The sequence below is a fragment of the Petaurus breviceps genome, unplaced genomic scaffold (assembly GCF_028583685.1).
Source record: "Petaurus breviceps papuanus isolate PSGF00001 unplaced genomic scaffold, PetGlider_PUasm1.0 186, whole genome shotgun sequence".
Lineage (NCBI taxonomy): Eukaryota > Metazoa > Chordata > Mammalia > Diprotodontia > Petauridae > Petaurus > Petaurus breviceps.
In genome coordinates, this window is record NW_027185798.1 from 4,265,657 (window position 1) to 4,286,943 (window position 21,287).

The 21,287-nt window shown below is 47.9% G+C and overlaps 1 protein-coding gene across 4 annotated transcripts in view; it reads right to left on the minus strand.

Moving 5' to 3' along the window:
• The window catches only part of PARL (presenilin associated rhomboid like), a 37,628-nt gene that overhangs the window by 3,783 nt on the left and 12,558 nt on the right, over nucleotides 1-21,287 (minus strand). For 3 of the 4 annotated variants that reach the window (XM_069089425.1, XM_069089428.1, XM_069089424.1), the window contains exons 4-9: nucleotides 21,022-21,070; nucleotides 11,213-11,308; nucleotides 9,875-10,024; nucleotides 8,443-8,513; nucleotides 5,720-5,821; nucleotides 2,384-2,481 (exon numbers count right to left, since the gene is read on the minus strand). In XM_069089425.1, coding sequence (XP_068945526.1) covers nucleotides 2,384-2,481; nucleotides 5,720-5,821; nucleotides 8,443-8,513; nucleotides 9,875-10,024; nucleotides 11,213-11,308; nucleotides 21,022-21,070 — 566 coding nt within the window. The remainder of the gene's footprint in view (nucleotides 1-2,383; nucleotides 2,482-5,719; nucleotides 5,822-8,442; nucleotides 8,514-9,874; nucleotides 10,025-11,212; nucleotides 11,309-21,021; nucleotides 21,071-21,287) is intronic. The other variant, XM_069089427.1, reaches the window with a different exon arrangement.

A 21,287-nucleotide genomic window follows, 5' to 3' on the forward strand; every position in this document is an offset into this window, starting at 1 on the left:
AACCTTTTTAAAAATGCACAGAAGAAAACAAGGAAATTCAAAGGGAAGCACAAGATAAAGAGAACAGTTTTGAAAGTAATGTATGGAATTTATTATATACTTTTTAAGACACTCAGTTTCATATACGAGCTTCTTTTTGTGGTCTGCTCTGTATGTCTCAATGCTCTTTTTTTGGCATTTAAGTTCAGAATAAAATAAATTATAAAACTCAGTTTGATTCTGGATGTCACAGCTCCAAAATGTGAGTTTAAAAGATATACCTGGGGCAGCTAGGTGGTGCAGTGAAGAGAGCACTGGCCCTGGGGTCAGGAGGACCTGAGTTCAAATGTGACCTCAGATACTTAACACAAAAACTAGCTGTGTGACCTTGGGCAAGTCACTTAACCCCAATTGCCCTCAAAAAAAAAAAAAAGATATGCCCGCCCTGATTCCATAAGAATGTGCGGGGCAGAGGGCCGCTGGGACCACACAATGCACTGGTAGTACACAAGAAAATATTTCTATGGCCTCCTGGGTATCTTGCCATGGCTATACAGAGCTAGGCTGCTCATTCCTCACCTTCTGACCCGCATCTCTTCAGCTTGGGACACTTGATATAGACACAAATCACAAAATTCTCGAGGTGGAAGGGACAGACCTCAGATGGCAGCTGTGCCAGTCCATCCCTGACAATGGCTCCTCCTGCTTCTCCTCTGAGTGCCCGGAACAAGGGGCACATGCCTCTCAGGGGAGCCTGAAGCATGCTGCCTTTGCCCCATCCTCACTCTGCTCCTAGGTCTATGCTCTGGGACCAAATCCCTAATTCCCTCCTCTACATCTGACCATGTGTGATAGTAATGGCAATTAAAGATTCCCCTGTATTGGCTTGGTTTTCAAATTGATTGTGTTAAAACCCAGAGTTTGTTAATCCCACCTGTGGGATGGGCTTGTTGATGTGAAAAGAAAGTCCTGAATTGGGAGGAACTGGTGATGTAGATTTGGAGAGACAAGAGAGAGGCGGAAGATCTTTTTGGAAGCAGAATTGCTGGTGGCCGCTTTGAATTGCCCTGGACTTTTGAGACCTGCCCCCTGAGCTGCCTAGGACTGAGGAGACATGGCTGTTTTGCTGGTACTTTGTCTGTCTGTTTTGTTGTTATTTTGCCAGATTTGTCCACTGGTGAAAGACTGTCCTGTTGAAGAAGTCCTGGAACCTGGCATTTGGTTAAGAAGGCCTGAGACTGTCCTGCAGACAGAGAGTGAATACTGTCCACTGGTGAGGGACAGTACTGTTGTTGCAGGGGTCTGGAGACTGTCCGGCAGACAGAATGAATACTGTCTACTGGTGAAGGACAGTGCTGTTGTTGCAGGGGTCTGGGAGCCTTTCTGTTGGTTCAGAAGCCCTGAAGAAGGATTTTCTTGTTGTATGTTTACAGAAATCCTGGGAGAGGGCTTTGCTAATGTGTTCAGGGGTTCTAGGACTGTTCTACAGACAGAGGATAAATTCATGAAGGGACTGGCAATGTATCTTATGGCCTTGCTAAGCCTTGTCTCCCCAGGAACTAAGATTGCTGAGAACTTGCCTCGTGTCAAGATGAAGAAAAGAGCTCCATTTGGGTATTAAGTGCTGTGTTTAAACTTGATGTAACTCTGGGGTAGATTCAATTGTGATCCAGGGGTGGGGAACTTTTGACCTTTTTGTGTTCTATGGTTGAGCAAATGAATGTATTTTACTTATGTTTGGAAACTAATCTCCATTTGAGAAGAGGGGCTTTGTGGTGGACTTAATTAAGGTATAGCCTAGGGGTGGAGAAGTATTTAGAACAGAGACTTTGTAATTGATTGAATGATTGGAAGGTCCTGGGGTGGGGTAGTACTTGGAGATTATTTAATCACACTTAGTAAATGCTGTATTTTGAATGATGTCATGTTTTGATCTTCTCTGTTCTGGGTTTGTTACTGAATAAAATAGAGAGCACCTATGCTGGTATTTTGAACCTGGGAAGTTGCCTTTGCTTGGTATTATATTACACCATGCAGCTCGGCTTTGTTACGTAATTTACTGCTCTAACCAAGGTTGATGAGAAATTAGAGAAGGGAGTGATTAATCAAGGTTGTACCTATTCAGTTCCAGATTAAGGACTCAATCAGTTGCCTTGCAGTCCAAGTGCCCACCACTGACTGTGCTATATAAATACAGACATAGCAAATGAGAACCCCTGACTTCTTTGGAGGGAGAGAGCAAGGAAGGAGGGGAGGGCAGTCACATTCAGTTCAGTTTCCACTTTACAGACAGGGCATGAGTTTTTCTGGATTGATTTATTTATTTTTGGGCAGAAGGAGAGAGAGAGTATTGAGGGCTGGAGGTGAGGAGATCAGTTTTGTTCCCATTAAGAAGTTAACTTACATTCCAAAAAGGGCTCCCCCAAGATGTGCTGCGTGATCAAAAAACTTCCATCCCAGGATCATCCCGGCTGTATCCATCGCAATAATGGCTTTCAGGGCCTAAAATCCAACATAAAAGGACGTGAGAAAATGCCAGTGCAGCCCCTTCTCCCCAAGCAGCACTAATGGGCCCCGAATCAGAACACCACCTTGGGGGGTCAGAGAGGAAAGGCAATGGGAGCAAAAGCCTTTGTCTTCCAGGGGGGGCCCACCCAATACAAGACAGCCTCTGAGAACATCCAGAAGGCCAAGAAAACAGGACTGCAAGCAACTCACAACTGGAATGAAGAGAAAAGGCCAATTCTTTCTACACCCTGGGCAGCTCTTAGGGGAGGACTAGGTAAAACCCTGTCTGGGTCTGGCCAGCTGGGTCCATCCATGGCCAGACCACACAGCTGTGAACAGGGGTGTCCTTTCAGGGACTGGTAGAGAGATGCCCTAAGTAGATGCAGGAAGAAGCCTCCAACCAGAGACCTCTGGTGTCCAAGCAGTGGGCACTCTCACAGGAGGGAAGGCCCTGCAGACACGGGTTGGCGTCTGCTCTGTGACTCAGTCTAGGGGAGCTGCTCAGGGTCCCAGAGCCCCTGCCAGAGGCAGCCCCTGGGCCCAGGCTTTCCCGGCCCAAGGCCGACTCTCTCCATGATGCCACGCAACCTCCTATTGGAGGGAGGGGAACGACAGACCATGCACCAACTGAATCAAGAGTGAACACATCAACAGAATAATCATGAAATCAGACCATCTGGACAAGCTCCCAGAGCCTGCGGCACAGATTCAGTCACCATACTGGGAGCGAGCTGAGGGGTTGCGACTGCTCCCCACACACCACCCCAGGGCGCGGCCGCCCTGAGCAACCCCTCTGGCAGCAGAGGGACCGGGCACGGGCGCCTCTGAGTACAGATATGATGGAAGGACATACCTGGTGACCCAGCGGTCACCTTCCTACAGCACGTAGTGCCATATGTGCACTCTCACTGATTCGCCAAACAAATCTGGGGGCAAGGAATGATCGCCACTCACAGCCGTGCTCATGTTTACAAAGTGCTGCCTCTTTCAGGGAGGAAGCCGAGATGCAGAGATGGAAAGTGACGGCTCAGGGCCACGGGGCCCCAAGAAGGGTTGACCACACGGGCCCTCAGCCTCGAACTCTGTCCTAGATAACAGAGGAGACGCTCAGAGAGTCTGTGTTCCTGACTCAGCTGGTGGTGCAGCAAAGAGAACCAGACCTGGAGCCAAGAAGAGCTCGGTTCAAATCCAGCCTCAGACACTTACTAGTCATGTGGCCCTGGGCCAGGCTGCCACAGTCTGCCTCAGTTTCCCCAATACCACCTTCCTCCCAGAGTGGCTGAGACCAGATGAGATGATCTGTGTAAAGATACGTGCTTGCTTTTGTGACTTACTGAATGGTCGGCATACTTTGAAGAAATGCAGTCCAAGCAAGGACCCTCAGAGAAAGAGGACAGCAGTCTGCTGCCTTCGAGCCCTGTCTCTGACTCTGCTTCCCCAGCTTCCTTCAGCCCCCAGACATGCAGTTAGCGATCTCGCCCCCCGCCCTGCCCCCAGAGTGTGCCTGATCAGGGCTGGAATGACCTTCTGTAGCCTGGCCCTGGGGGGGAAGTGGAGAGGTCCAGACCAAAGCCACCAGACACCGGCTGGCTTTTACTCTGCCTCCCTCCTCGCCCAGCTCTGCCCCGCAGTACAGGCAGACTGGGGGAAGGGTGAGCTCAGTGAGAACAGACCAGAGGACCAGGGGCCCTCCCCCGCCCAAAGCTTCCTCGGGGGCCTGTCTGCTGGTTTTTAAGCATCCCAGCAGGACCCTATAACACCCATGCTGGATGCTCCTGGGCAGGTGGCCCCTGCCACTCCAAGTTCCCCAGGCTGTGTAATTAAAGGGGGAGGCCTGGGATGGAAGGCGGGGCCTGGAACAGAGGGCAGGAACGGCCTTCTGAAGATAGGAGAAGATGAGATGTAAGGGTCAGATGGGATCTCTTTAGCAAGGCTGCACCATCATGACCAACCTCCCCCAGTATTTTACTGGGCTCTCTGTGTTGGGACTTGTCAGGAAATCAGGAGTTCAGATCCTGCCCAGACATGCTAGACCTGCTAGCAATGATCCTTAGCAAGTGATTTTACCTCTGGGGGGGCTCTGTTTCCTCATCTGTAAAATGGGGGTCTCTGGATTCACTGTGGGGTCTGTGAGGGCCTATCAGCTCCCAAACACCAGGCTGGAGAAGGCACCAGAAGTTACAGGCCAGGGAGTGGCCCCCACCCTAACGAGCTGGGGCAGGCTGGAGGACTGGGCTGGGGGAGGTGTCCTGCAGCCCACCCGAAAAACATTGGCAGCATCTGCTGGGAGCAGCTGGCCTACAGAGTCTCTTACTTGCTTCTAGCCCCGTCCTGCCTGTTGTTATATTTTTTCAAGTTATTTCTGTGTTGGAAGAAAGTCTAAATTAGCTGAAAAGACTAAAGCCTTAGTCTGGGCCTACACTCAGAGGCACCTGGCCATCCGTGACGTCAGATAAAGTGCTGCCCCTGGAGGGAGGGGGGGACCCCGACAGAAACAACGAGGGGCAGTGGCTAGACCAGAAGGGACGGGGCAGTGGGGCCCAGTCCCTAACCCCGGGGCACCTGTGAAGGCCCCCAGAGGCAGCAGGCGATGCTGGCGAGACGGGGACATGTCCTAAAGCAGAAGAGAGGCGTGCCGTGCAGATGGCTCGTGCCTCACACCAGTGATGTCTGAACCCCAATAGAGGGAAGTCCAGGAAGTCCCTGTGAGCAGGACAGACGTCTGGGTGTCTTCCTGAAGCTTCTGATCTGACTGATCTGCTCACCATCAGATGCGAGCTCTCTCCACTCTCCCTTCCCAGAGTTCACTGTCTGCTTTTTCTCTGGATCTCTTCTGGGTTAAGTTGTGTGACAGAATGCCTGGCCTGGGATCAGGAAGGCCCAAGTTCAAATCCTGCCTCACACTTAGGAGGTGGGTAACCCCAGCCCCTCACAGGGCTATGGTGACTACCCAATGAGACAATAACAGCAGAGAGCTCAGCACAGGGCCCGGCACACAGTAGGGGCTCTAAACACGCTTGTTATTATTTCCTGGATGAGGAGCCCTAAGACGATAATAAACCCCATGACGTGTGGGGATCGTGGCCTGGCCCTGCATGGGGCCCTGTGCTCACTACAGTCCAAAGAGTTGAATGTTTTTGATATTTAACAAGTGGTGAGAAAAAAACAAAAGGCCTCTTGGGAAACTGGGGCCTATCCCAGAGACAGGGCCCGCCCTCCTTGAGGCACTCACATTTCCTGCGGTGAAGGTGAACATGGGCAGGAAGATGATGGCCAGCTTCCCCTCAGGGATCTTGGTACAAACAGCTGCCAGCACAGTCATGATGGCTCCTGACTGCAAAGAAGAGGAGAGAGGGCCATTACTGAGGTGACCCAGGTGAGCGCCCTAACCCCATCCGGTGAGCTCAGAGGGCCTCGGGCGTAAAAACCTGCAGGCCCGACCTCAGGGGCCTACAGAGGATTCCTGGGAAGCAGGAGGAAAGAGCAGAGCCTCCCTGAGGGCTCCCACTGCCAAGGCCTAACCTGGGGGGGTTGGGTGGGGAGCATCGCTGATTCTGTGTGCCTCATTTCCCTTCCTGGAACAGGAACTCCATGAGGGCAGGGAACCAGGTGTCTGGCACAGAGTCAGAGCCTAAACGTGCCTGCAGATGGATGGACGAGCTGACGCTTAATGCCTGCATGACCCTGGTCAGGTCACTTCCGCTCATTTGTAAAACGGGGATATTCATGATACTTGGGTGTCCCCACTTCAGCTGGCAGTGAGGGCTGCTGGGAAAAAAGCCCCACACAGCCCCTGTCCAGGAGTCCCAGCTGTCCCCTGCTCCGTTATAAATAATGCCGCCAGTGAGCAATGAGGAAAGGAGACCTCCAACCACCTGGACGACCGCGACCTATTAAAGTCCTAAGGACCTGTTTCAAAAAGGAGATTTATGCACGATTGTCATGAGCCTCTGCAGCTACAGCATCAGTCACAAGTGTCTCCTGGAGAAAGAAGTCAAGCACAGACGGGGCCCGCGGGCTTCCTCACCTTGGCCCCAGGCACGACCACCCCTCTGGCCTTGGAAGGCATCTCTCCCAATGTGGCCTTTGCCACTCTCTACTCTGTCCTCTGTCTCCCACTCAGTCCCAAGCGCAGGGGGTGCTCAGCAAAGGTCTGGGGAATGAATGAATGACTAAAACCCAGGACTCAGGTGACAGGCATTAACGTTCAAGGGCAGCCCAACATTCTACTGGATAATATCTGAGAATGCTGAAATCACAGAAGAAAAACACTGAATGCAGTGATCAGACACAATTCCAGGAGGCCAGGAGGGATAGGGCACAATGAGACCTATGTTTTTTAGAGATGGGGAGACTGAAACTCACAAAATTTGTCACTTAAAGCAGCCCTTCCAGCAAAAGAGTTGGATTGAAATTCAGATCCTCTGATTTGAGATTCAGGATCTCAAGACACAACCATTTTCATGTGTCACACACAGAAGCATTTCTGATCATGTGAATCATTACTAGAAAAAAGCAGGACTTCCCTCCCCTCATCTATTCTAGCCAAGAAAGCTTTACATTTATCTATGATAATGTTCTATGAACTAAAAACAACAAACAGAAGAAAAACATAACCACTTTCTTAAACATGAAAATATGGACTTAAAAACAAATGTATAAGGGCTGAATATATAATATAAAAGGAGTCAACTCGAGAAAAGGACTGTTTGATACATCTATATTTATTCTACTTCTAAATCCAAGTTATTTAAAAATTGTTTTAAAATTATTAATTCACTGAAAAAAATGTGATTCAGATTTTCTAGAAGTATTGCCCACCGAATGAGTAAAGTCAAATATATTTGTCTAAGGTTTTTCTTTCCTATGTTATTAAGTATAATTAATTCAAAAGAAAACATGTTCAGACTTATCACATGCAATGGGAAATCACTATCAAATTTTAATGGGGGAATCTATCTGCCTACTTTTATTTTTTTTATTAATTTGTTTGTTTCCTTTTAGTTTACAGGATTCAATTCCACAATTCCTTGAGCTTCACATTTTGTCCCTCTCCCTCTCTCCCCCCCATGGCGGCTTATAGTCAAGTATAGGATCTGTAAATACTTTCACATACATCAGTCAGGTTATAAGGACGGACTGTACCAGCTGGAATGAAAATGGTAAAGAGGAAATAAAACCAAATAAGAGAAGGAAAAAGATCAGGTATTTTGCTTCCACCTGGATATAAAGTCAGTTCTTTCTAGTTCTTTCTCTGGATGCACATATTTCTCTCCATCATGCGTCTTTTGGGATTGACTTATATCACTGCATTGCTGAGAAGAGTCCAGTCTATCAAAGCTGGTCATCACACACAGAGACATTGTGTCTGTAATGGTGTACAGATTTCTCCTGGCTCTGCTCTTCTCACTCAGCATCAGTTCTTTTAAGTATCTGCCTACTTTTAGTTCTGGTCTGTGGTGTTAACACAAAGAAGACTAGGAAGACTTCTATGAACTGATGCAAAGTGAAGGGAGCAGAACCAGCCAAGCAATGCACATAAGGACTAGAAAAAACACCCTAAGCACCTTCTTTTCTGAGGTGGGGGGGCTGTGGAAGTTGAGCAAGGCATACACTGTCAGACTTGACAGAGGTCTGCATTTGTCCTCTTGGCCTATCTCCAACCACCCTCCTCTTTTTTCTCATTTATTCTTTCTTTTATATGATGCTCTCTGGGTAGAAGAAGGATATATTTGGAAATAAAGGTGATGTAAAACCCAAAAGACAGCAATGAAAATTAAAAAAGAAAATCATATCACCAACTTTTCTGTCTCAAAAACCCTCCCAGTTTCAATAAGGACTCACGTGAAAGGGTCTTGGCTGAGGCTGGATTCTGAGATGCAGAACCACAGTGAGAGAAGAATGTGAAGGGTTTTAAGAATTTATTCTGACATCAAGACTGTAGAAGACACTTACCGCACCGAGAGAAGGCCCGAATCTCCCCGTGGCCACTTTGCTGATATAACTGACGAAAGTGGAAATGACACCTGAAAGGAAGCAGAGAGAAGGACCAGATTGTCACCCAGACCCTGAGCTGCCCAGGCCCTTGCCAAGCCCCAGCTGGGACTGCCCTGTTGGGCCCGAAGGGCCTGTCTGGAAGCAGGGAGGCCAAGGTCAAGGCTCTGAGGGCCATGCAGATGCAGACATGGGGGGCACCTCCTCACCAGCAGCTTGGTGCTTCTCCCTAAAGGTTCTCAGGTCAAGCTGTGAGACCACCTCTCAGTGGTGCTACAGGAGGCTTCTGCTCAGGGGAACATCCAGCTAGATGACCTTGGCATCTGGGATTTAGTTCTGCCTGCCATTTCAAGGACTGATTCACCCATATCTACAATTTTAAAAACTTAACAATTTTAACTAAACATGAAAGAAAAAAATCCAAATCTCCAATTTGATCAAATAATCAGAACTATGTTTTAAAACTTGAATATGTTCATAATGATACATTTTGTGTGTGTAACACCACTCTGTATTAATTCTGGGATCCCTTTAACCTTTTATGTGTTTTCTTTTTTATAAGACTGGCAGAGATACTGGGCCAGGTACGCAGCACGAGCAGAAACTAACAGATGGACCCCCCCAGTTGCTGCTCTAGCATGGATGGAAGATGTCCAGCGCCTCAGGTCGATCGCTATGCAGGATTTAATGGAGGACTGCGGGAGGAGGGGTGTGGACAGCCCTGGGAAGAACGCCTCAGGGCCCGTGGATTCCTGAAGCTGAGGCCACCTCCGAGCTGCCCAAATCCTGCTGGCTTCTTTCTGCATCACTTCATAGAGCTCCGAGGATTTCTTTATGTCCCATTTTAATGGGACAACAATATTCAGTCATGTTCATACACCACAACTTGTTCCTCCATTCTCCAACCATGAGACCTGAGTGGTTCATTTCAATGAGCATCTGTTATTTATTATTAACGTTAAAAACAACTGTGGTTTGTAGAGCACTCGATGTACCTGTCTCACTTAATCCTCACAAACCCCTCTCAGCCTCCACCGTCTCCCCCGAAGTTGCTGGGGTGCTCCCCCAGGCCTGAGGAGCATACGGTTCTGGGGCCCCTGACTACCGAAGGTGATGGACCATCTCTACAACCACACTTGTGGGGCTCTTCTTCCAGAGCAAGGCCCCAAGCGGGGCTTTTACAGAACAAAGGGGAAACTGGACACGTGGAGAGCCCCGACTCCAGCATCCCTGCCTGCACGTGACGGTTAGCAGCCTCCTGACCCCAGCCCTGCTGCACAGGATCGGCTTAACAGAAACCTCAGGCGTGACCCGGCCACTCCAGGGGCTGGACACCGCGGTCCCTCTCCTAAACCCACGTGTGGTGTGACTCACGGGCGTTTGTGGTCGTTACCTGCAGACAGGTAGACAGCCATGAACTGCTCCTGCCCAAGGATGTTGACGATGCTGGTGGAGAAGCTCCACAACACATACATGTTAGCTGCCATGTGTAACAAGGAGAAGTGGCTGAAGGTGGAGAGCAGCATGGGGGAGCAAAGGGCTTCTGCAAGAAAAAGGAGAGTGGCATCAGCATCGGCATCGGCGTCGGCGTCACCCCGGGCGATCAGGCAGGGTCTGGGGCACATTCTCACAGGTCAGCACTGGTGTGGGTCACCAGGCAGCCCAAAGGCTTGCACGGGCTCAGATCCCCAGGACAGGAGGCCATCCTTGGTGCCCAAGGGTCAGTTCTTGGACCACTCTACAAGAGGGATGTACTTCCTGTTGAGACTGAGTTATTTATGCTCTAAAGGGATGGAAACTTCAGTTATAATTATAACAGAAGCATATGCATGTATAAGGGCCCATTTTCCAGAAGGAATGTCTGAGCAAGGTTCTCTGACCAACAGTGAAACAATTAAGGGTGAAAAGCCAAGGGCGAGCAGTGCTGGAGAGGAGCCCCTCCTCACCCACGCGCCCAACACAGACCATGCCTGGCTGCTTCCTGGTACCCGGGAGAACGTCCCTCCCCCCCCATTCTTCTCAGGGTGTGGTGGCCAGCGTCCGCTCTAGAATCGTGTGCCAGGTGTGCTTCTAGGCACCAGGGACACAGGCACAAAGAATGAAGCCACACCCAGACTCCTAAGATGCTCACATTATGGGGATGCCTCAGGAAAAAAATGGAGCTTTGTGCAATGTTTTCCCAGAGAGTAAACTTGTTCTAAGTAACTAACAACAGCTACACATTTCACTCAGAGTTAATAAGCCAGAATTAAAAAGAAAAAAGAATGTGATTCTTGAGCCACTTGGGTTCTGCTTGGACGTTCCCTCCTGGGGGGGAAAGCAGCTGCTTCAGCAGCAAGCTCTGTGCTTGCCAGATCCACCAGGCTTCCATTGGCCTGAAGAAGGGCCACGTGTTGGTCACTTGAGGCCTAGCAGGGGCTCATTGCTAGACAGCTGGTTCTGAAATATGGACCATGGAGACTCATGAAGACCCTCTACGGAGCTGAAGAGCTTCCCCTTCCCGACTCAGGGGTCTCTATGTGGGGTGGGCAGGGAGAGGCCCTTAAACTACCCATTTTAAGGAAGGAAGGAGGCTCCAGATGACAGCCTCGGGCAGGGTGGCCCACCCCGTGAATCAGGGGTCCTGGGAAATACTGAGGTAACAGATTATTTAACATGGACCTCATGTTATCTTCCACAGGCCTTTTCCCTACCCTGCCCCCATACAGGCATATGGCTGAGCCAGACTTACTGGAGGCTGGATTAGATGTGAAGTACTTGATCATTGACCTCTGGAGGGAAGGGACTCGCCATAAACAGAAGACAAAGACATTGGCAGCTATGATTCCTACAAACACAGGAAATAAAAGTGGAATTCAAGCAGATCAGCGGTGCATGGAAACCTATGGCAGAGGATTCCAGCTGGGACGAGCTCTTCTGGGGAGGCAGAGGGAGCGAGTGGAGCCCAGAGCCACAGAGGACCCAGGGAAGGCGAAGGCACTGGGCTACAGAGCGGCTGGAAGGTGCCGTTCACCTCACAGCCGGGCACTGGGGCTTTAGAGCCATCTGGGGCTGTCACAAGAAACATCCATTCACAGGAGACCAGAGGCAGGAGCTCACAAAGGCAGGGGGTCTGTCTGTAAACTCTCTCTGACACTCCCCAACATGGCTGGGAATTTTCCAAATAAAGGTCTCTATCTCCAAAGAAAAGATTTCATACAATTTATGCAGTTTATAAATTTCAAGCATTACTGTTCTGATTTCTAAGAGCCCTCATCCACTTTTTTTTTCTCCAAGGCAAACATTGATAAAACAAAAGGAATGAAATCCATCACTGCAACAAAGCAAGTGTGCTGTTTTGGGAAAGTCAGGAAGGGCACAGATTTTTACCAAGATTTTCAACAGGTCCATTCAAGGAGGATGATGCTCTCTCCAGCCCCAGGCCCACCCCCATCTCCCACTCTTCCCTAACCCCAGCAACTCCTGTGAAAGCAAATGAAAAATTCTCTCTACCCTTGGGATAGTTCAAACATCTGCCAACACATTTTGCTTCCCAAGAACCTGTGGGCAAAGCCAAAGAACTTTGAGACTGGCTTTGGAATTACGCGTCTCAGGGAAGCTGTGCCCTGTGTGGGGGTGGGACACTGATCTTCTAGCTTTCTGCCAAGAGCTCACTCCTTAACTGTAACAAAGTTAAGTTGGTTTATAATAACGTCCTGACTCAGAATTTGGTCAAGAACAAGGATTCTTAAAATAAATCCACGAGCTTTACATATGAATTAATTGCCCTAAAAGAGTATTCACTCAGTATTTCTGGAAAAAAACGAATGACACATAGCACAATAACCATGTTTTCCTTTGTCTCCTAATAAGCTCCTTAACAAGGAGGCACCATTGTTGGTCTCCATGTTAAGAGACACGAGGTCAATACCATCTGCTACTTCCCTGCCTCCCTCCAAGGAAGGTTTTCATTTCACATACTGAGTTTCTTGGAAAAGGGCAGCACATTTAAGTATGTGACCATGTTCCCTTGTGATAATTAAGATGACCCAACAATAACTGCTGAAAATAAAATGGTGAAAGATGATGTCCGAATGTAGTATCTAATGTAGTGTCTGGAAAACGAAAGCACACGGTCAAGACTAGAGAGCTTAAATAAAGCAAACCATTTCGATTTCGATTATTTCTAAAACCTTCAATGGAAGGAAATGAGCCGATCATCTCACAGGCAGCTCCTCCTCTCACAGTAAATCTGCATTACGTATTCCCCACGGAGCATTAGTGTGGAGTCTTCTTTGGGTTCTACGGTGGGAAGAGCTACAGCTTTAAGGTCACAAAGGCCAACCTTTGGAGCCCTTCTGGCCCTCGGTCTTCTAGGAGCCTATTTGCTTCTTTCAAAACACAGAAGTAAAGGAAAACAGAACAGTCTCCCAAAGAACAAACACTCTTAACCTGCCCAATGGAAGGAAGGGAAGTGGTCCAGGCTGCCATTAGCCAGCAGAAACAAATCCTGGTTTTTCCAAAGGTTGCTGAGATTTACTGATTCTTGCCACTAGATGTTAAAATTATGACTTCTTAAAGAAAAATTAATCTTTTGCAATAAGTTTGCTATATATTATTTAAATATTAGTTGGAAAAAATGGTGCTTTGAGGAAAAGGGAAATGCTTTCCTAAGCTACAGAATGAAGAGGTTCAGAGATCTAAAGGTCAAATGATCTTTGACTTTCAGTTTAGGCCAGAGTACCTCAAACTCCAAACTAGAACAAAGGCAACCAGGCCAAAGTAGTCTTTGTCCTCTGGGCCTAAAGTCAGATAATACTGATGCTGTTCTGAAATCTCACACTTAAGAACCAGAAAACCAAACCAGAAGAGAAAGCAAATTCCTTCCGAAACATTAAATCTGAGACCTTCCAAGAAATAATCAGAAATGCTGCTAGAGAGCGATCTGAGTATGTCGTTGTGGTTTGTCCTTCCTTCTCAAAGAAGACCACAGCATCAGGAAGGTAATGCCACAGCTGCGAGCCCTCCTGCACTTAAATACAATGATTTGAATACATGGTACTTTTAAAAACCCAGAGTTCTTATCTGAGCCAACTTAAAAGCAACTCTACCAACCGCCAAACTTGGGAAATCAAGAATTCACCAATATCCCCCCAAAAAACAATGGGAGGGAGGAGCTCCTTAGAAACCAAAGCACAATATACTAGCAGAGCATTTGTCCCTTGAAAGAGGACATCTGGCAAAACAACTACTAACTCTCACCCAGATAAGTTGTGAACCTAAATTCCAGGGACCAGAAAGACTGAGTAACAGGAGGATCTAAGTGGGTGCCTGAGGGAACCATGGGGCTTCATCATCTCTCTAGCTGCCACACTGAATAGCCAGACACGAGGGAGCTGGGATTTTTAGCATGCAAGTATTATTTAAGTGCTTCAAAGCCCCTTTTTACTTACATTCAATCCTTAGTTAAACCACATAGTATCTTGATGGGGAAGTTAAATAGAACAAAGAATGCCAGCACTAAAAAGCACTTGAGTCTGACTCATTTTTAAGAGAAATAAGACCCAGAGAAGAGCGAGTTTCCCACATCACACAGCGAGGACATGTTACTATCCCTTTAAGCAGAAGACAGTTTGAGCAAAAGACTAGGGAACATTAATGGGGAATTTTAATGTCAGTGAACTGATGTGCATGAATAAAGTACTCCACCCTTCGTGGAACAAGGTTTTTAATCCTGCTCTTCAATGACCACATCAGTTAAATGGGAGAGCTTTGTCCAATTCATCAAGACACCGTATTAGCTAATTACTTGTAAAGTGCTTTGAAAACACCCAGGACATCAAAAGGTACAGCCTGAGTTCTGACCCAGGAAAGTGCTGGTTCTTTTGAGAATGCTGTCTGTCTGACCCACTGGACACAGGCGAGAGGTATTACACAACAGCCTTTTGCTCTGGCCTAGTCGCCAAGAACCTAGGGACCCTCAGCATCCTCCCATCAGGATCTTTCCATCATGGCAGCAGATGTGTCCTGGCAGTCAGCAGCTCCCTGCCGGCCTCTGTACACCCGATCTACTCCTGAGGAGTGGTGCGTCTCTGTGACGTGTCAGAGACACTTATGAGATGGGTGGAGCTGGGTGAACTCCACCTCTTCTGGTAACTGATGGGGACACAAATGATGACATCTGAAGCCAGAGGTACTCCAAGCAGGCCTCAGAGATATGGCGGGTTGGGTTCCAGGTCACCACAACAAAGGGACTGTTACAATAAACTGAGTCACATGAATTTTTTGTTTCCCAATGCATATTATACTTACACTATACTGTGTGTATTATTAGTGTGCAACAACTGTCTTAAAAACCACTGCAAATACAAATTAAAAATACTTTATTGCTAAAAAATGGTGACCACCACCTGGGCTTTCAGCAAACGCCTTGATGCTGATGGCTGCTGACTGATCAGGGTGGTGACTGCCCAAGGCTGGCATGGCTTTGGCAGTTTCTTTAAATAAGGTAACAACGAAGTTTGCCACATCGACTGATTCTTCCTTTCACTTGAACACTTAGAGGACATGGTAGGGTTAATTAATTGGTCTAATGTCAATATTATTGTGTCTCAGGGAATAGGAAGGATGAGGAGAGGTGGGGGAACTGCTGGCTGGTGGGGCAGTCAGAACACACACATTTATTGATTAAGTTCATGATCTTATACGGACATGATTCATGGCACCCTCAAACAACTACAATAGTAATATCAAAGATAACTGATCACAGATCACCATGACAGACATCATCATCATCATCATCATCATCATCATCATCATCATAAATACTGAAAAAGTATGAAATACTCTGAGAATTGTTCACATGTGACACAGAGACATGATGTGAGCTCGTGCTATCGGAAAAATGGCATCATCCTAAGGCCCGATGTCCTCAATACAAAATCTCAGGCAGATTTTTTAGTTGCAGGGTGGCCACAAACCTTCAATTTGTAAAAACACAGTATCTGGGCAGCACAATTAAACGAGGCATGCCAGCATTTTCACCCTTGCTGCTGCTGGACACTACGGACCTTGCCAGAGGAAGGACAATACAGGAAGTGATGAGCAGGCTAAGAAGATGATCTCAGCTCTGTGCTCTTATGATCAGATCTAAAAACAAGGGGCGGTTCTTGGCCAGGGATAGAGTCCAGGGTCAAGGACAGATTTGCCCAGAGACTAGCAGATCCAATTAAGAACCCACACAGACATCCGCTAAGCCTGCCAGAGTCAATCAAGGCTGACAAACCTGCTTAGCGCAGAGAACAGCAGATCTGACCAGCTAAAAAGGGCAGCAGAGCTGCACGATAATCAACAGGAGACAATGACCAGGATGAAGGCAGAGACCACGTTCACAGTGCCAGCTGTGATACACAGAACAGGAGTGATTAACAATATGAAAAACAGATTTTAAAGGCCAGGTGGGAAATATGGCCAGGGAGGTATTGCTGCAGGACAAGCTAAATGACTAGATGCTGGCGGTGGAAGCACAGACTTTGTTCAAAAGAAGTAGGTTTTGGTCAGGGTTAAAAACGGCACTACAGCATTAGGGTTAGTCACACACATCTGACATCCGTGCAGGACTAGGCCTAGGGAGACAGAAAGCAGGACCACAGAGGAGCACCACGTATCAAGACAACAGGCACACCCTGCAGAAATCAACAGGCTTGGGAGAGAAGTCTGGTGAAGGCCCTTTGGGTGAGGATCACAGAAGGGAGGACCTCACAGGCTGGCGGAAGAAACGAGTTATTAGCATAGATCACAAAGCCAGCCATGTGGAAGTCTCTCTCTCTCTCTCTGTTCATGTCAGAGCAACTACTACATTCTTGACTTGCCTTTCTGATAATTCCATATACAGAAGCAATGAAAGAGAGAACCCTCCTCAACCTGCTTCAAAGGAACATGCTGTGGGGCTTGGCACCTCTGGAGGGAGCCGCTCCAGTGGAAGGAGAAGGCTGGGAGCCGGTGTGTGAGGGTCTGAGAGAGCACGCAGAAGGCCTTTGTGGTGAGTCTGACTACAGAGGGGAGCAGAAGGCTGAGGTCTGACTGGCTGACAAATTCAGTGAATCAACAGTGACAAGTCATTCAAAGAAGCTGCCACTGGTGATCATGTGAACAATTCCTCTCTCAGTGAAGGTGGTGGCACACATTCCTGTCTCTGTTCTCTTCTAGAACCTCCTTAGAGCGTCTCCACCCACTATACTAAGATGCCTTTCTCTAGGGCAGGGGCTCTCCACCTTCTCTGTGTCCTGGAACCCTTCGCATAATCATGGTTTTAAATGCATAAAATGAAATACACAGGATTACAAAAGAAATCAGTTATGTTGAAATAGTTATCAAAACATTATTTTTAACAACAAGCTAACGGACCTAGATTAAGAATGAGCTCTAGGCCTTCTACACGTCACAGCATGTTACAGCAGGAATTCAGCTCTCACCTTTTGTTATGGATAAGGCTCACCCTCTATCCCGAATGTCCACTTTCTTGACAGAATCCCTTATGGATTGTTGCATGTAAGTCATGCCTTCGATACATGTAGCAACACAGGGGTGCTTACCTTGTCTTTCTCTTGCTTTCTAGTTCACTCCCAATTTGGATTCTTTGGAGGCAGATGCACTAAGGCTTGCAAGCTTGTCGCATCACTGGAGAATGTTTGGATTTACAAAGATGGGTTCTTGTGCCAGGAAGTGGAGTGGGGTCACTGAAAGCATTCTGTAATCTCCCAGGTTTCTTCCCTGTACTCTGGGCCCCCCCCATCAAGCATCTGTAGCACCGCCTCAACATGTGCAATCATACGCTAATTCTAATCTGAACAACAGGTGGCTTTCGTCCACGCAGCTTCTGTCTGTGTGGGTTTTTACACCAATCTTTCTTGTGAAATCAGGGGTCCCACTGAGGAGACTCAGCATCCCCCTAAGACACAAAATCCCAGGCAAACTGGAGCATCAGGATGCATCACCAGGTGTGGGGAATCCCTCCTCTCCTGGGCAGCACGGGAGATAAGGAAGACCTTGACAATGGCAACACCTTTGGTCAGCATGCATCTCTCTGACTTAAAAGTCAGCAGGGTCATTGAACAGAATTATCTCTGCAGCTGTGTATCAAGGAATTCTGTACAGACTTAACATGTACATAAAAGATGCCCCGCTGGGGCTGTGCTTCCACAACGCAAGCTTTTTTTCTTTCTTTTTTGGTAAACAACAAACCACAGATGCAGTGGGATCTGGGACTCTTGTCAGCTCCGAGTCAACCCTAAGACTGTAAATATGTGGTTTGCTACAGGAAATCATTTGGAAAAGGAAGCACGTTCCCTCCCCATACTTTCCTCAAGGCTGCCTCTGATTTGTGTAGACCTTTTCAAGGATTTTATAAAAATCAGGAAGCACAGCTTTGCCTTCTCGGGGTTCTCATCTGGGATGTCTTCTCTAATCTTTTGGTGTATTCCCTTTCCTGAGATACCTAGTAAAATCATCCTTCAAGAGGGCATCATTTCCACATCGATTTCTTCAGGGAGCAGCTGGTGAATCCCCCAGTTTTCCCCAGCTTCATTTCTTCCTTGTCCTTTCTACTTCTCTATACAGCCCAGTGAGACCTGAGGTGGGAGGGACAAAACACCAGATCTGTTCCCCTTACTACTTGGGCTCCAGTAGCGACACTGAGGGAAGCTCTTGGCTCAGCTGAATCTCACCCTGAGCTTTCTATTAACTTGCCTTCCCCAGGGCTGTGACCCTGGAGCACCCACCAGTGTTAGGAGTGTCCCACTGATGAAGCCACAGCCTGTAGCACAGGGGTGATACTGAACCTTGCCTGCTCCTCTAGTGTTTATCTCCTAAGCTGGCTTGTGCTCACGGCTGCCGTTTGTCTCCACATGGCGAGGAAAGCAAACACGAGAGGCCTCCGGAGGCTTCCGCGCTGTGGATATACGCGGATGTGCTAGGGTGGGGCCGCTGCTGTCTTCCATCTCCCACAGGAGAGCTGAAGGTCTCGCACTCGTCCGCACTCCTTTTCCCCTTCATCCTTCCGTCCAGCTTGGGGTGGGTTTGATTTCTGCTCTGACTCGCAGTGTGGCTGCACACAGGAAGGCCTGGGTCAGAGACTCCCACATCAGTAATCAAACACCTCCTGTCTGCTAAGGGAGAATCCATTTCGTTTTTAAAAACGGACGCTCGTCGGTTCACTTGTGCTGGTGCCGGCCGAGCGCTGGGGGCGTGGGCGCCTGAGTAGCCCACAGGCCTTTCACCTCTTATTTCTCAAGCCTGAGTCACACTTCCCAACACGCCTTTAACTCAACTGATGTTCTTTTCTTTTGCAGTATCACATGCACTATCATATGTGCGATGGAGAACACCACAATGAACTGCAGGCCCCGCTCTTGAGGCAGGGATATAATACACACACAACTAACTGCACTAGGATGCAGAAGGTCTAAAATGAGGTGTGGACCAAATGTTCCTGGAGTCCTGCTTGGGAGCTGTCACTTCAGGTCTGGGATCAGTGAAGGCCTCGTGCCAAGGAGACGGCACATGAACAGGCCATCACAGACCATCAATTCAGAGCTGGGAAAAACTGTGGGAATCATTTAGTCCAATTCTCCCATTTTACCGAGGAAGAAACTGAGCTGGGAGGATCCTAGAGGTTACAGGGGCCCAGGTCCTGAGAGTTCAGGTGCAAGATCATGACTGGTGTGCTGTGCTGAGAGACGGAACAAAAGGGGAATTCCAGGTCAAACCAATGGCCGAGCAAGTGGCCAACGAGGACCGGACAGGAGAAACTGGACAGTGCCTGCCCATGGGAGAAAGTAACCCAGGCCAAGATGGAGACACCTCAGCATCGGGGGGCAAGGCTGTTCCTGTAGGGGTGGCTTCGGATGACGAACAGTCTCACCTCTGCCATGTGGTCTCTACATCTTGCGTTGTCTATGGAGAAAACCAGTACTAGCCTTGAATTTGTCTTCAATCATTAATTCAACAAATGTTTATCAGGTGCCTCAAAAGAGCAGCTGCTCAGGGGAACCAGGGAAACAACATGGATCTGACACCAATGAGAAGCTCAGGAATGTGTCCCCTTTCCATCTGTGGAAGAACAGGGGATGTGAGAACTGAACAGTGTTTCTTGCTGGCATGGATTTATAACATCCCCAGTGACGAGCAGCTGAATGCTCTCCAAAGGACAAAACAGACTCATTGCTCAATGGAGTAATCCGAAGGCAGTCCCATGGGTTTTCTTTAGGCATTCCTGGAGGGACCTAGCGATTTTGAAGGAACAGAAAACCCACAAGAACACCTTGTGCCACCATGGCCATGCTCCAAGCACCCAAAGCAATCTTATACAAGGGTTTTACCAAAGCCCAGAATAGTTTCTGTAAAGGCACATTCCTTGAAGGCCCTGATGGAACACTTCCAAAATGGCACTTTCTTCTCATGGAGGCAGGGGGAGAGATAAAGGGGATGAGAAAACACAAACATGCAAAGACCTAACGGCATCTATCATCTATCTATCATCACTCTCTTCTCTGCTGGAGGATTCAATTAAACTATAGGTGTAAACACTGGGCACTGAAGTACTTGCGTGGTCTCTAGAGAAGTGACCACTGAGATTAGGAGCTCTCCAACGAGAATCAGAACCAAAGTGACCTCATTTTACAGGGCTGTCATTCAGAGCATTCAAAGGTTCTTTTTTCACGAAAAAAGAAAGAAAACAGAAACACAAGAAATCAACCACTGTAGGCCATATACAAATTATGGAACGAGAGGCTGATGGCCTAACTACATAATGAGTGTAGCTGCAAGAAGCAACAACAAATAACGTACTGGACAGACTACCCCCAAAATTGGTGCAATGGGACCAGAGGCAGCGATGTCCTCAGTGTGGAAAAGCCTAAAGGAAGACCTGAGGAGGCCTCATCTACCATGAGCAAGAACAAGGTTCTACTGCCTGCCAGGCTACACTGGGAGCCCAAGAGAAAGACCCTCCAGTGCCAGGGTGGAGACCTCAGGAGCTCCAGCTGTCAGTGCTCTGCCATCTCTCCCTGGCAGGATTAAACAGCCTCTGTGGTCCTGTCTGTCTGGCTGAACAAAATTTTAGTAGGCTGATTTTCTGGGTTCATCTTAAACTTTTCACATATAGCAGGAACAAAATGATCACAGTGCTGTGCAGAGCACACCCATTCCAAGTGCTTTTAATACAAGCGCTGCCTGAGCATACCTGTTGATCAGGGAATAGGGAAGTAGCAAATGTTATCATTCTACTTATCAGACAGAGAAACTGAAGCACAAAGCAGATGAATTGTCCAAGTAAACACTAAACTTAACAGCAAAGCAGAGACCCTGACTGTGAAGGACTGCCTGGGCCACATGCACAACCTGCTGGGGCTACCCACTTTTTCATGGAAGAACTAAATTAACCTGTAGGTACCGAGATTATCTGTCTTGTAAAAAACTGGTAAACATCGACTGTGACATACTGTACCTGTTGGTCTTATTTCTCTTCTTTTGAATGCCTAAAACGTGTAAGCTAACACAAACCTGTCACAGTTCGCTGGCCATCAGATAAGGTATTCCACCACTTGTTAATCTAGAACACAATGGAAACCATGTGTTACCTCCCCATGGCACAAACAGATGAAAATGGAAATCCAGAAATGGTAAAACAAAACAATTGCATCAGTAAAAACACATCCAAATTGGAGAGATAGAAGAAAGAGGGGGAAAGAGAGGGATGGAAACAAAGAGGGGGGGAGAGAAAAAGAGAGAGAGAGAGAGAGAGAGAGAGAGAGAGAGAGAGAGAGAGA